This window comes from Lepidochelys kempii, chromosome 2 (genome assembly GCF_965140265.1).
Source record: "Lepidochelys kempii isolate rLepKem1 chromosome 2, rLepKem1.hap2, whole genome shotgun sequence".
NCBI lineage: Eukaryota > Metazoa > Chordata > Testudines > Cheloniidae > Lepidochelys > Lepidochelys kempii.
In genome coordinates this window covers 52,507,652-52,522,963 of record NC_133257.1, presented here as the reverse complement: position 1 = coordinate 52,522,963, position 15,312 = coordinate 52,507,652, and the positions used below count along the sequence as shown (strand labels likewise).

Here is a 15,312-nt window from a genome sequence, read left to right as displayed (position 1 = left end):
AATCACTATGGGTAGGGGAGCACTTAAAAAAACAGGCCATATTGGGCCATTGATTTATTTTAAGCAGAACTCCTCATTGAAATCAACTGGACTATTTATGGCCTCAAATTATTTATTGGTATTAATTCTTTACAAGGCAGTAACCCCCTAGTAACAGGTATGAAAAACCAAAATGCAATGTTCTCCTTTAGAACACCTCAGATTTTATGACTTTGGCTTTATAAATGGAAAAAATAATCCATAGCTTTAGTCTCCCTCCAGAGAATTTTCACGTTTCTCAGACCCCACTTAATCATGCACAACTTATGCTGATCTCAGTCTGAAAAAAATGTCTTCTGGTTAGTTATTAAATTTCATGCAAGAAACCTACATCGTCTTCTGTAAGAGATGGGTCTTCCTCTCGAGACTTGTAAGACAGTGAACTAAGCCTCTGTAAGAGAAAAAAATCCTCATTAACAGTGAACATGGTGAAATCTGTAATACAGCATTCCCCTTACAATCAATATATATTACATGGGTATTTGCTCACTCCATTCTATTTTACATCAACTAATATCCATGCTACTGCTTTTGAGATAAACAGCCCTGAGGGTAGTATGGCTTTTTAGTGCACCAGCATTGTTCTGAACCTGACTATCATAAATAAAGGTAAATACAATTCAATGGTTAAATGGACTCGGTTCTATAGGATTCCTGCAGTTAGATTTCTAGTGAAAAAAGGAGGAGTCTTCAAAGGGTTTACAATCATGAACAATTAACACCAGGCTGTTATGTAAGGCTTACCATAACACACTATTTACATCTAAGAATTATTTCTAATTAAAAATAGTTAGTTTAAACAAATTCAAAGGAATAATATCCCTTTAAAAGACACACTTGAGTTACTGGAGGTACCATTCTTTGTTAAAATGTCGATGGAACCTTTGCAAAATGGTTGTGGCTGTTGTCTTGATGTTGGGTTGGAGGCTTTGGCCTCACAACTGAGGAAATACAGGTGTTACCCGTGAAGTTGGTTTAACAAAAAAATCAAAGATATATTTACATAAACATTCCCTTTTTTGTTGCTACAGCAGAACCAGCAGATGCTGCTGTGCGTTGATAGTGAGAGCTAAATAAAGGAATGGGAAATTAGAATTAAAAAAACCCCTACAACAACCCCCATCTACAATGCTTAAAAGATTCAATCAATTCCCATTTTCAACTGTGCTGCAGCTGTAGTTCTCAAAGACAGAGCAGGCCTGCACTTCAATGCATTATGCATGTACATGTCAAGAAACACGTGATGCTGCCGGAGCTCTACCTCAGGATGACTTTTACTCTGAATACATTTTAATTAGACAAACACCTTTTCTCTGGCACTCAGGGAACTGTATGTGTCAGCTCTCGATTAATTCTTCAAAGCGTGAACCATTTTAATCAATTCCCAGTCCCTGCAGATTCTGACATTGTATTCTCTGGATTGGGGAGCTACAGAGTAGCAAATACATTTCTTTGCATCAACGACTATGAAATAAAAAGATTTTTTGGAAGATTTTTCACACCTGACAGGAATAAAGTCATTAATACTGACAAATTTTCCCCATAAATATTAGGGTTGGTGTAAATATTCATTACAAATAATATTTATTATATATTTAGCTCTTTTTGGTTAATTATTAGCAAAGCAATCTTAATTTTCTTTCAATAACCTTGTTATTTGTAAGTATTCACTGAACAATCTTGATGAATAATTTTCAGGCTTATGGGTTGTGTTTAAATTGTTCACTTTAATTCTAATACAGCCACCTATATTATAGGGTGTTTTTCTGCTCCCTGATTGGATGATTGAAACATGTTAAATAGGAGACTCACCAATAATAAACAGCAAGTAATATATATCCAATACACATTTCAGACAAAATCATTCACATTAAAAATTGTGAAACTCTGGAGATTTGTTAATATTTTAATAAATACTAGGGCTGTCAAGTGATTAAAAATCATGATTAATTGCGTGATTAAAAAAATTAATCGTGATTAATCGTGTGATTAATCGTGCTGTTAAACAATAATAGAATACCATTTATTTAAATATTTTTGGATGTTTTCTACATTTTCAAATATATTGATTTCAATTATACCACAGAATACAAAATGTACAGTGCTCACTTTATATTTATTTCTTATTACAAATATTTGCACTGTAAAAAAACAAACAAACTAGTATTTTTTCAATTCACCTAATACAAGTACTGTAGTGCAATCTCTTTAACATGAAAGTTGAACTTACAAATGTAGAATTATGTACAAAAAAACCCCTGCATTCAAAAATAAAACAATGTAAAACTTTAGAGCCTACAAGTCCACTCAGTCCTACTTCTTGTTCAGCCAGTCGCTCAGATAAACAAGTTTGTTTACATTTGCAGAAGATAATACTACCTGCTTCTTGTTTACAATGTCACCTGAAAGTGAGAACAGGCATTTGTATGGCACTGTTGTAGCCAGTGTTGCAAGATATTTTACATGCCAGATGTGCTAAAGATTCATGTCCCTTCCTACTTCAACCACCATTCCAGAGGACATGTGTTCACGCTGATGATGGGTTCTGCTTGATCATGATCCAAAGCAGTGCGACCAACACATATCCATTTTCATCATCTGAGTCAGATGCCACCAGCAGAAAGTTGATTTTCTTTTTTTTGGTGGTTTGAGTTCTGTAGTTTCTGCATCAGAGTCTTGCTCTTTTAAAATTTCTGAAAGCATGCTCCACACTTCATCCCTCTCAGATTTTGGAAGGCACTTCAGATTCTTAAATTGTGGGTTGAGTGCTGTAGCTGTCTTAAAAATTTCACATTGATATCTTCTTTGCATTTTGTCAAATTTGTAGTGAAAGTGTTCTTAAAATGAACAATATGTGCTGGGTCATCATCTGAGACTGCTATAACATGAAATATATGGCAGAATGCGGGTAAAACAGCAGGGGACATACAATTCTCCCCCAAGGAGTTCAGTCACAAATTTAATTAACACATAATATTTTTAATAAGTGTCATCAGCATGGATGCATGTCCTCTGGAATGGTGGTTGAAGCATGAAGGGACATAGGAATCTTTAGCGCATCTGGCACGTAAATATCTTGGGACGCCAGTTACAACAGTGCCCTGCAAATGCCTGTTCTCACTTTCAGGTGACATTGTAAACAAGAAGCGTGGGGCATTATCTCCTACAAATGTAAACAAACTTGTTTGTCTTTGCAATTGCCTGAACAAGACGTAAGACAGAGTGGACTTGTAGGCTCAAAAGTTTTAAATTGGTTTGTTTTTGAGTGCAGTTATGTAACAAAAAAACCCTACATTTGTAACATGCACTTTCATGATAAAGAGATTGCACTCCAGTACTTGTATGAGGTGAACTGAAAAATACTATTTCTTTTATCATTTTCACAGTGCAAATATTTGTAATAAAAAACAATATAAAGTGAGCACTGTACACTTTGTATTCTGTGTTGTTATTGAAATCGATATATTTGAAAATGTAGAGAAGCATCCAAAAATATTTAATAAATTTCAATTGGTATTCCATTGCTTAAAAGTGCGATTAATTGTGATTAATTTTTTTGAGTTAATCGCGTGAGTTAACTGTGATTAATTGACAGCCCTAATAAATACCCAATATAATTTGAGCACACACAAATAACAAATAATACGACCCCATATCATAAGGATGTGGCTTCCCTGTAGCACACACTGTTGGTCAAGCGTGGCATGGCTGGCACTTCCTGCCTCAGTTTCCCTCTCCACAGTTGGTCTCCTCCAGCACTGATTAGACTGGTGTACAAGAAGAACTAGTATATGGCAAAGTGATGAACTGCTCTCACACATTATTGCCCTACTACCGGGAAAAGTTAACTTTGATCACTAGGCTAACATTTTTGCCATTGTGATCACGCAGTCTCGAAAATCACTTAACAGCGCTGACTAGACTATAAACAATCAGGTCTTTTAGGAGTCTATAGTTACAAGTAAAGACTAAAGCAGTTCTTGTCTCATGAAAGCCCCCAAACTCATTCTGCTATTATCTACCTCAGCAAATGTAAATAATTGGGGGAAAAAGTCACTACAATTTCATTTGAGCCTTTTGTGAAACCTGCTCTATCTTAACACTGTTAAGAACTCTATGGTCATTCTAGCCTACAGAGCAGCTTAATAGCAGCCAGGGGGAAGATGCCTAAGATAGAGTAGCTCCTAGGGCAGATTTAACTTACATCAGCGGGCTGTCCCAACCACTGATGCAAGTGGAATCTGGGTGGCAAAAAGGTGGCTTAAAGTCACCTTTGTCCCCTCCTATGTTGTGCCTTGGCTATGTCTACACTATGAAATTAGAATCATAGAATCATAGAATATCAGGGTTGGAAGGGACCCCAGAAGGTCATCTAGTCCAACCCCCTGCTCGAAGCAGGACCAATTCCCAGTTAAATCATCCCAGCCAGGGCTTTGTCAAGCCTGACCTTAAAAACCTCTAAGGAAGGAGATTCTACCACCTCCCTAGGTAACGCATTCCAGTGTTTCACCACCCCCTTAGTGAAAAAGTTTTTCCTAATATCCAATCTAAACCTCCCCCACTGCAACTTGATTAGGTCGAATTTATAGAAGTCGGTTTTGTAGAACGCATTTTTATACAGTCTATTGTGTTTCCCCCCACATAAATGCTCTAAGTGCATTTAGTCCACGGAGTGCGTCCAGAGTACCGAGGCAACCGTCGACTTCCAGAGCGTTGCACTGTGGGTAGCTATTCCACAGTTCATGCAGTCTCCGCAGCCCATTTGAATTCTGGGTAGAAATCCCAATGCCTGATGCGGCAAAAACATTGTTGTGGATGGTTCTGGGTACATATCATCAAGCACCCCTTCCCTCCCTCCCTCTGTGAAAGCAACGGCAGACAATTGTTTCGAGCCTTTTTTCCTGGGTTACCCGTGCAGACGCCATACCATGGCAAGCGTGGAGCCCACTCAGCTCACCGTCACTGTATGTCTTCTGGGTGCTGGCAGACACGATACTACATTGCTACACAGCTCATTGCCTTTTGGCAGCAGACAGCATAGTATGACTGGTAGCCATCGTCGCTGTACTCCAGGGTGCTCTTTTAGCTGACCTCGGTGAGGTTGGTCGGGGCGCTTGGGCAAACATGGGAGTGACTCAGCCAGGTCATTTCCCTTTTAAGTTTCGTCTCTTGGCGATTCAGTCCTGCTGGCAGTCCTATTGCAGCATCTTCTAATGAGCCAGGAGACGACAATGGCCAGCAGTCAGACTGCACTGTCTTCTGCCGAGCACCCAGGAGACTGGAGATGATGATGGCCAGCAGTCGTACTGCACCGTCTGCTGCCAGCAAGATGTATAAAGATAGATGAAGTGAATCTAAACAAGAAATAGACCAGATTTTTTTGTATTCATTTTCTCCTCTCTTCTTCCCTCCCTCCGTGAAATCAACGGCCTGCTAAACCCAGGGTTTTGAGTTCTACCCTTGAGGGGGCCATTCTGTTTCTCCTTGATGCAAAGCCACCCGTTTGTTGATTTTAATTCTCTCTAAGCCAAACCTGTAAGCCATGTTGTCAGTCACCCCTCCCTCTGTCAGAGCAACAGCAGACAATCATTTCGTGCCTTTTTTCAGCACAGATGCCGTAGCACTGGGAACATGGAGCCCGCTCATATCACCACGGCAATTATGAGTACTATAAACTCCGCATGCATTATCCAGCAGGATATGCAGAACCATAACCTGCAAGAAAAGTGAAACCAGGCGAGGAGGAGGCGACTGCAGCACAGTGATGAGAGTGATTAGGACATGGACATAGACTTCTCACAAAGTACGGGCCCCTGCAGTGTGCACATCCTGGTGTCAATTGGGCAGGTTCATGGCGTGGAACGCCGATTCTGGGCCCGGGAAACAAGCACAGACTGGTGGGACCGCATAGTGTTGCAGGTCTGGGACGATTCCCAGTGGCTGCAAAACTTTTGCATGCGTAAGGGCACTTTCATGGAACTTTGTGAGTTGCTTTCCCCTGCCCTGAAGAGCAAGAATACCAAGATGAGAGCAGCCCTCACAGCTGAGAAGCGAGTGGCGATAGCCCTGTGGAAGCTTGCAATGCCAGACAGCTACCGGTCAGTTGGGAATCAATTTGGAGTGGGCAAATCTACTATGGGGGCTGCTGTGATGCAAGTAGCCAACTCAATCACTGAGCTGCTGATATGAAGGGTAATGACTCTGGGAAATGTGCAGGTCATAGTGGATGGCTTTGCTGCAATCGGATTCCCTAACTGTGGTGGGGTGATAGATGGAACCCATAACCCTATCTTTGCACCAGAGCACCAAAGCAGCGAGTACATAAACCACAAGGGGTACTTTTCAATGGTGCTGCAAGAACTGGTGGATCACAAGGGACGTTTCACGGACATCAACGTGGGATGGCTGTGAAAGGTACATGACGCTTACATTTTCAGGAACTCTGGTCTGTTTCAAAAGCTGGGACTTACTTTCCAGACCAGAAAATAACCACTGGGGAGTTGAAATGCCTATAGTTATCCTTGGGGACCCAGCCTACCCCATAATGCCATGGCTCATGAAGCCGTACACAGGCATCCTGGACAGTCAGGAGCTGTTCAACTGTAGGCTGAACAAGTGCAGAATGGTGGTAGAATGTGCATTTGGGCATTTAAAAGCGCGCTGGCGCAGTTTACTGACTGACTCGGTTAGACCTTAGTGAAACCAATATTCCCATTGTTATTACTGCTTGCTGTGCGCTCCATAATATCTGTGAGAGTAAGGGGGAGACATTTATGGCGGGGTAGGAGGTTGAGGCAAATTGCCTGGCCACTGATTACGCGCAGCCAAACACCAGGGCAGTTACAATAGTACAGGAGGGTGCGGTACGCATCAGAGAAGCTTTGAAAACCAGTTTCAGGAATGGCCAGGCTACGGTATGAAAGTTCTGTTTGTTTCTCCTTGATGGACCCCCCCCAGCCCTGGTTTCACTCTACTTTCCTGTAAGCTAAGCACCCTCCCCTCCCATCTTCGATCACCACTTGCAGAGGCAATACAGTCATTGTTGCTTCACATTCATGCACTCTTTATTTATTCATCACACAAATAGGGGGCTAACTGCCAAGGTAGCCCGGGTGGGGTGGAGGAGGAGGGAAGGACAAGGCCACACAGCACTTTAAAACTTATTGAATCCCAGCCTTCTCTTGCTTGGACAATCCTCTGGGGTGGAGTAGCTGGGTGGCCTGAGGCCCCCACCGTGTTCTTGGTCGTCTGGGTGAAGAGGCTATGGAACTTGGGGAGGAGGGCGGTTGGTTACACAGGGGCTGTAGCAGCGGTCTGTGCTCCAGCTGCTTTTCCTGCAGCTCAACCATATGCTGGAGCATATGAGTTTGATCCTCCAGCAGCCTGAGCATTGACTCCTGCCTTCTTTCAGCAAGCTGATGCCACCTACCATCTTCAGCCCGCCACCTCTCCTCGCGGTCATAATGTGTTTTCCTGCACTCTGAGATTGTCTGCCGCCACGTATTTTGCTGTTCTCTGTCAGTGTGGGAGGACAGCATGAAGTCAGAGAACATTTCATCACGAGTGCGATTTTTTCGCCTTCTAATCTTTGCTAGCCTCTGGGAAGGAGAAACATATGCAGCTGGTGGAGGAAAAAAAAGGGAGAGTGGCAGTTAAAAAGACACATTTTATAGAACAATGTGTACACTCTTTGATGGTAAACCTTGCTGTTAACATTACATAGCACATGTGCTTTCATTACAAGGTCGCATTTTGCCTCTTATTGAGGGTATGCCAGTTTGGTGTGAGAGATCTCTCACGCAGGGCTGGGCAGCAGAATTCGGCTTGCAGGCAGCCATGGTAAGCCACAGTCTTTTGGCTTCTTTAACCTTCATAACATATGGGAATGGTTTCAAACAGCAGCGCCCTCATTTCCCATACCAAGTAGCTGTTGGGTTGGCCATTAAAAATGGGTTGGCAATTTGAAAGGAGGGGCTACAGTTTTCGGGTTCATGTGCAGCAGAAACCCAACTAACACCCCTCGCCCCCTCCACACCCAATTCTTTGGGATGATGGCTTCACCCTCCCCCCACCACGTGGCTAAAAGCGGGGAAGATTTCTGTTCAGCCACAGGCAAACAGCCCAGCAGGAATGGGCACCTCTGAATGTCCGCTTACTAAAACCACCCTATTTCAACCAGGTGACCATGAATGATATCACTCTCCTGAGGGTAATACAGAGAGATAAAGAACGGATGTTATTTGAATGCCAGCAAACACTGGGACCATATGCTGCAATGCTTTGTTCTGCAATGATTCCCGACGACGTGCTACTGGCCTGGTGTGGTAAAGTGTCTTAGCATGGAGGACGGAATAAGGCTGCCCTCCCCAGAAACCTTTTGCAAAGGCTTTGGGAGTACATCCAGGAGAGCTTTATGGAGATGTCCCTGGAGGATTTCCGCTCCATCCCCAGACACGTTAACAGACTTTTCCAATAGCTGTACTGGCCACGAATGCCAGGGCAAATTAATCATTAAACACACTTGCTTTTAAACCTTGTATAATATTTACAAAGGTACACTCACCAGAGGTCCCTTCTCCGCCTTCAGGGTCCGGGAGCCCAACTTGGGTGGGTTCGGGGGGTACTGAATCCAGGTCCAGGGTGATAAACAGATCCTGGCTGTTGGGGAAACTGGTTTCTCTGCTTCCTTACTGTGAGCTATCTACAGCCTCCTCCTCCTCCTCATCTTCCTCGCCCCCAAAACTCGCTTCTGTGTTGCTTCCCACTCCTTGGATGGAGTCAAAGCACAGGGTTGGGGTAGTAGTGGCTGATCCCCCTAGAACGGCATGCAGCTCATCATAGAAGCAGCATGTCTGGGGCTCTGAACCGAAGCAGCCGTTTGGCTCTCTGGTTTTTTGGTAGGCTTGCCTGAGCTCCTTAATTTTCATGCGGCACTGCTGCGGGTCCCTGTTATAGCCTCTGTCCTTCATGCCACTGGAGATCTTTTCAAATATTTTGGCATTTCGCCTTTTTGAACTGAGTTCTGCCAGCACCGATTCGTCTCCCCATACAGTGATCAGATCCCGTACCTCCCGTTCAGTCCATGCTGGAGCTCTTCGGAGATTCTGGGACTGCATGGTCTCCTGTGATGATGAACTCTGCATGGTGAGCTGGTGCAGGTGAGCTTGCCATGCTGGCCAAACAGGAAATGAGATTCAAAAGTTCGCGGGCCTTTTCCTGTATATCTGGCCAGTGCATCTGAGTTGAGAGTGCTGTCCAGAGCAGTCACAACTGAGCACTCTGGGATAGCTCCCGGAGGCCAATACCGTCGAATTGCGTCCACAGTACGCCAAATTCGACCCAGCAAGGCCGATTTCAGTGCTAATCCCCTTGTCGGGGGTGGAGTAAAGAAATCGATTTTAAGAGCCCTTTAAGTGAAAAAAAGGGCTTTGTCATGTGGATGGGTGCAGGGTTAAAATGAGATAATGCTGCTAAATTTGACCTGAACTCGTAGTGTAGACCAGGCCTTAGACACAGCAGCGAACCTGGCCTCTAGACTGCAAGAACTTCAGGACTGGGCCTCATCATACCTGCCTGTAAACTTTTCTTGGACTGCTGTTAAACCAATACGGGAAGTGCATTCCAAAGTAAGAATGGCCTCTACCAAGAAGCCCTGCTCTCCATTTTGTACATCTAGGTATTGTTTGCATAAGCTATTAGCAAAAACTAAAGGAAAAAGATCCTGAGTCACAGAAATGAATAGGATGCCAGTGCAGCCTTTAGAGAACTAGTGTGATAGCTTCTATACATCTAACACCCCTGAAGATGCAGGCAAAAGCAGTTTGTACTACCTGCAATTTCTGAGTAGCCTTTAAGAGTGGCCCCAAGTAAAGCACACTGCTGGACTCCAATCTGGAGGTCAGGATGGTATGGATAACTGCCTCACCAGAGAGACTGGAGTGTATGCTTCACACCTACACTATTTCACAGTAATGCATGACCTTAATTTAAATATGTTCTTTAAAATAAAGGATGATTTTTAAACTTTCAGCTCTATGACCATCATCTATGTACATAGGGTCTTTTTTCTGTCATTATAAAATTGTCAGTATAGGGTTTACCTTATCAGGTTCACCAGCCCCCTCAGTCACCTCTTCTTCCTCCTCTGCTCCCTTTTCCTGAACGTTCTCGTTTTCATCAAGAAATTTCATAGGTACGGGAGGTGGAGCCTCATCTTCCATGTCTGGAGTGTTGCCAAGAGGACTCTCTGAATTAGTACTTTGCCGACTTTTTTTATTTCGGTCAACAGAGGCATATTCTGCTGATTCAGTCCTGCACTCAGGAACCTGGTCTAGATCTTCAGCAACTGCCAGTGTACACTTTGGTTTGCTGCCACAGCCTCTCTCAGTGTTGGCTGCTACTCCTACCTCCTTAATTTCCTTCACAGTTTCATACAAGCAGTCTTCAACTATGTTTTCTTGAGAGGAGCTTTCTTTCAAGACCTCATAAGGCCCTTCCATTCCAAGACTCTGATCATTTTCGATATTTCTTGGGGAGAGGATGGTTTCCATGGCATCATTAGGAGGAATTCTGGGTAGCTCCCTGCTCTGGTGACATTTTATCGACTTTCCCAGAGGGTCCTGATGGTCTAACAGATCAGAAACAGAAGTTTGTACATCTTCATAAGGTTGGATGCAGGCAGTTGTGCTGTCTTCTGAGAGAACTACAAAAAAATAAAACAGAATAATTTACCAACTCTCCCTGACTTCAGGAAGGTTAGATTAAATAAGCATATGACCTACTTTGTTTCTGCATTACTATTTGCTATTTACAGTGAGAAAAGATAACTTGGAATTCTCTGGCATTCACAGTATTCTCAAGTTTTAAATAAAAAGACATTGCTGTACTTACCAGATAAGATAGTTTGGTTTTGCAGTATAGTATTTATGCAATGAATCTCAAAACACTTTACACAGCAGCAATGCTCATAGTGAGCCCAGGGAACGGGCGAGTAGATGCAACATATGTAATGTTCTCAAAAATGGCTGGTATCCATGTTTGCATATTAGAGACTGCTGGGGTTAAGAGTGAAGATGTTGGTGAGGATCCTGGACTCAGCTACTGTTCTTTTTGAAAAGTCCTGTTGGATATTTGATTTCTGTTTGCTCATTTCTCTGACACAAATAGAAAGGCCCTCACTTGAACAGAATGGCCTAATTCTGACCTGACCCACACCTTGTGCAACCCTACTGAAGTCAGCTGGGTTGCAGAGCACATTCATTACTCCACAAGTTCCTTATTGAAGTACTTTTCTTAATATTGTAATGCATAATATGAACTGACAACCTTTAGTTCTACAAATGAGGGATTTCTAGTAACTCAGTCACAAATAAGGTAGTCCATCTTAGATGGTGGGGGCGGGAGAAAAGAAAAAAAGGGCAAGCTGTTTTATTAAGCAGAACATGTCATGTTTTCAGATGCAGGTTACAATAAGTTGTTATTTTCAAAGAGAACACTCCTGGAATGGAATTTACAGATCTCATTATCTGGTTGTGCACATGTGGGTATGCACTGCAGTTTGCTGGAGTCGGATATATACACATATCCATACAAACACTTTCCAGATTTTATCGTGTGCTTTTATAAGGGACATCTACATGAAAATAATTTCTCTGTGAAGTTATTTTACTTACTAGCTTCTAGTAACACTTCACACTGACAAAAGCTCAAAAAAAGAAGAGAGAGAAAGTGGTATTTTCCTCCATTTTTCCAGTCTAATGTGTGGATTTGACTGCACTTTGTTGTAAGAAGTGTCACTGATTTTGCTGGTTGTCAGCTCTACTTTCTTTGCCGTGCACAAGTATGATGACCGCTTTCACACCCTGCTCTGGGCGTACACTTTTGCCCCAGCCCAACAAGAGGATGTTTACCTGTAGCACAGCAACATAATTGAGGATGTTTCTGAGTTTCAGGCTGGGAGTGATGGTGTCAGGAAGTCTCCTTTCCCTCCTGGGATCCCTGAACAAAGCCAGGGAACAACAGGAATTGGGTAAAGAGCAGAAGTGGAACCTTCTTCTCCTTCAACTCAAGCCCTGTGCAGGGGCCAATGGGAATCTGGTAGGGTGTTTTTCACTCCCAGGATGCAGCTCCTGGGCAGCACCAGGAACCAGGCAAGGACTGGGAAATGGGGTGGGACAGTTTGGAAGTTTGAAAGCTCATCCCTATGCTGCTGTTGCCAAGACCATTGAAAGTGAAGAGGCTGGCTAGGTAGCAAGTGTGCACAGAGAGTGGAAGCAGGGGGAGGAAAGAGGGACAAACCTGAGTACGTTAAGCAGTGCTGCTCTCAGGCCTGAAACTGACCATGCTCCCTTGCTGAAAAGATCCACACAAACATCAGCGGGGCAGCAGACAGAGCCATGAAAGACCTCACAAATAACAAATTAAAACAAATCTCTCCATGCTATTTAAAGGGCAACTTATACCTAAACTGTGAAATTTGTGTGTCAGTTGCATGCACTTTCCAATGGAAGCTTTTGTAAATACTCCCCTTCTGGCTTTGCTGGGCCTACTCAGTGTATTAAGTCACTCTGTGAGGTAAATACACCTAAATGTGAAACACCAACCAATATGAGGGAATGGGGATCAGCCATAAAAAAGACTAGGTTTCAAAATTCCTTTTGTTAATTGTTTTTTGAGTGCTAAAGGTTTAACGGATTAGTTTACAGCCTCACAGTGAGATTAGGGGTTTAGCTGTAAACTAGGGAATGCAGCCCAGGGTGTCAGTGGTTAACCCAGAGAGAAAAAAACAGTTGGCCCCTCGGAGCTCTGTATTAGGAGCATGTTTATTTTTAGTTTCAACTGAGTACAATATTTTCTGGTGTTACATGAGTGTGAATCATTCTGAGTGTTCAGCAAAGCAAGAGGAATTAAAAAAAAACTTATTCATGTTTCAGTTTTCTAAAATATAAAAATATGTTCAAGTGAACAAGAAAGTTGTTTTGTTTTTTTCCAAACTACTGACCGTATAGTGTGTTCAAATGATTCTGGTATCAGGACAGCTTTGTACATTGTCATTATTTATAATTTCTTTTCCCATCCTGCCCAAAATGTGCCTTTGTGCTGCTGAAATCTAAAAGAAGGGATAATTCCTTCCCTAAAGAGTTTACAGCTGAAGGTGCTGATTTTGCAAACATTTACACATGTGCTTAGCTTTACTCATGTGAATAGTTCTATTAAAGTCAATGGCATTACTCACATGCATAAAGGTAAGCATGTGGATATTTGCAGGATGGGGCTAAGAGACTGCACAAAGTGAAGCAGATATAAAGGATGCTATACAAAAGAAACTAATTAGAGAGTAGGGTATTTCTTTCCCTTTCCTTTTCAAAGTACTGCAGTACTTACCATCCCCATTACTTAGTCCCCCATTCTGGTCACTGCTGACAAGAGGATCTATAGCCAGACTTGTGATGGAATGGCTGAACATCTCCTTATCTGAAGGCTGGAAAACAAAATCTGAAGGATTACCTACCATTTAAGTAGAGCAAGAGATAAACTATATTGCAAAATAATACTGTGAATGTAGTCCAGTTAATTTAAAACTGGACACAAATCTGTTTACACTGATACACATATTGCTACTGCATACACATATTATGAATTTGATTCTGATCTCACACTGCTCTGTATCGGGTATAAAACTGGTGTAAAATTAGAATCAGGCCTTATATATTAAAGTCTTTGTGCATATGCTATATTAAAACACTAACTGCATCTAATTATACTGTGAAGTTCAGCCAAGAATAAAGCAGACATAACTCTCATGGAAATCTCTATTCCAAACTCACTGGTAATGTTCTGTAGTATAAATTGGTCAAAAAATAGATGTTAGTGGGTGTGCAAAGCAAGTGTAATTTCCATACTGAGTGCGGAAAAAGTGGAAGTCATGGGGTTTAGGGTAGCAGGAAAAGCTACTAATAGGAAGGTGTAGAGAAAATAGCCCACCAAGCTGCCATTCTTCTTCGCCACTTTTGCTACTGTGTGGCCAGTGTGTAAATTACATTTATTTTGCACATAGACTGACAAATTCCCACAAGTTATACTATTGTACTTTGCCATGTACAGGATACAACTGTACTCTAAGCTATCATGTGCAAATCAGGAGTAAGTCTACTGCACTCAATGGAGCTAGTCTGCGTAAATAAAATCAGAAACTGTTGCACAGTGAAAAGTTAACATTTACCTTCAGTTACCACACGGAGGTATCTTATCTACCACAATATTAAAATACAAAATGACTGCACTTTCTTTGATATCCCTATGTGATGATTTTAAGTAAAGGTTGACTTTTTAATGGCGACCAGTACACACACCTGTTTTCTGACCAATTTATGTTCAGCGTGAAACTAGCATTGTTATTTATGTCATCACTGCATAAGTTGAATTAAGTCTGACTTAAGACCATGCAATAAAAATTCAAAGGTAAGCATTAAATGTTGGGACATCACCTTGTCATTTACTATGCTGGACGTGCTAAAGCCTCAGGATACTGCCTGATATTGCAGATGCTGCCTCATCCCTGTGCACCCAACTGAACTCTCTTGGGGCTGGGGCTCACCACATCCCAGTGCTTCTTTCCCTGCATGCAGTCCCCCAGCAAGGTGCAGCCCAGAGAGCAGTACCATGCTGCTGTGGCATTCGGGCTGCAGCCCCTTTCCCTGCTACTGCTCTGCCCATGGCCTCCCCTCCCAGCCTGCAGCCTCTTACCTCCTGAGTGGTCCCTGTGTGCAGGTAGATTTGCTGGGCTGCAGTCCCCCACTCCACGACTGCCCCGGCCCACAGCCTCCCTTCCAAACCCTTATGTCCTGTATGGTCACCTTGTGCAGGCAGGTTTGTTGGGCTGCAGGCCCCAGAAGGAAGTGCTGGATGTGCCGAGCACCAGCCACAAGCAGGTTTGCGGGGCTGCAGCCAGAGAAGACACAACCCAGCACTTCCTTCCTTGACTGTAGCCTCACAAACCTGCCAGCAGGGGGTGCTCAGCACATCCCATTGCTCCCTTCTGGGGCTGCAGGTGGCGCCTTTCTTCCAAGAAAAGTTGCTAATAAGTGGCATGCCATTGATAATATCAGAATCCCGTCAACGCTCATGTTAATGGGATGGGATTGGTTCCCAGCAATATGTTGCCATTAACTGGAAGTTGCTAATATCAGGATTACTATTAAGGGGAATTAACTGTACCCACCTCACAAATCCTCCCATTAACTCCCCTAAACCTAGGTCTAAAATAGGTCTATT

General features: G+C 42.9%; 1 protein-coding gene across 14 annotated transcripts in view; it reads right to left on the bottom strand.

Moving 5' to 3' along the window:
• PAG1 (phosphoprotein membrane anchor with glycosphingolipid microdomains 1) overlaps positions 1–15,312 on the bottom strand; it is a 188,991-nt gene that overhangs the window by 12,135 nt on the left and 161,544 nt on the right. For all 14 annotated transcript variants that reach the window (XR_012157152.1, XR_012157151.1, XM_073330728.1 and 11 more), the window contains 3 exons: positions 13,423–13,519; positions 10,140–10,741; positions 371–430 (listed from right to left, as the gene is read on the bottom strand). Coding sequence is in view for 12 of the 14 variants with exons in the window: in XM_073330728.1 (XP_073186829.1) it covers positions 371–430; positions 10,140–10,741; positions 13,423–13,519 (759 nt within the window). In the remaining 2 variants the exon portion in view is untranslated. The remainder of the gene's footprint in view (positions 1–370; positions 431–10,139; positions 10,742–13,422; positions 13,520–15,312) is intronic.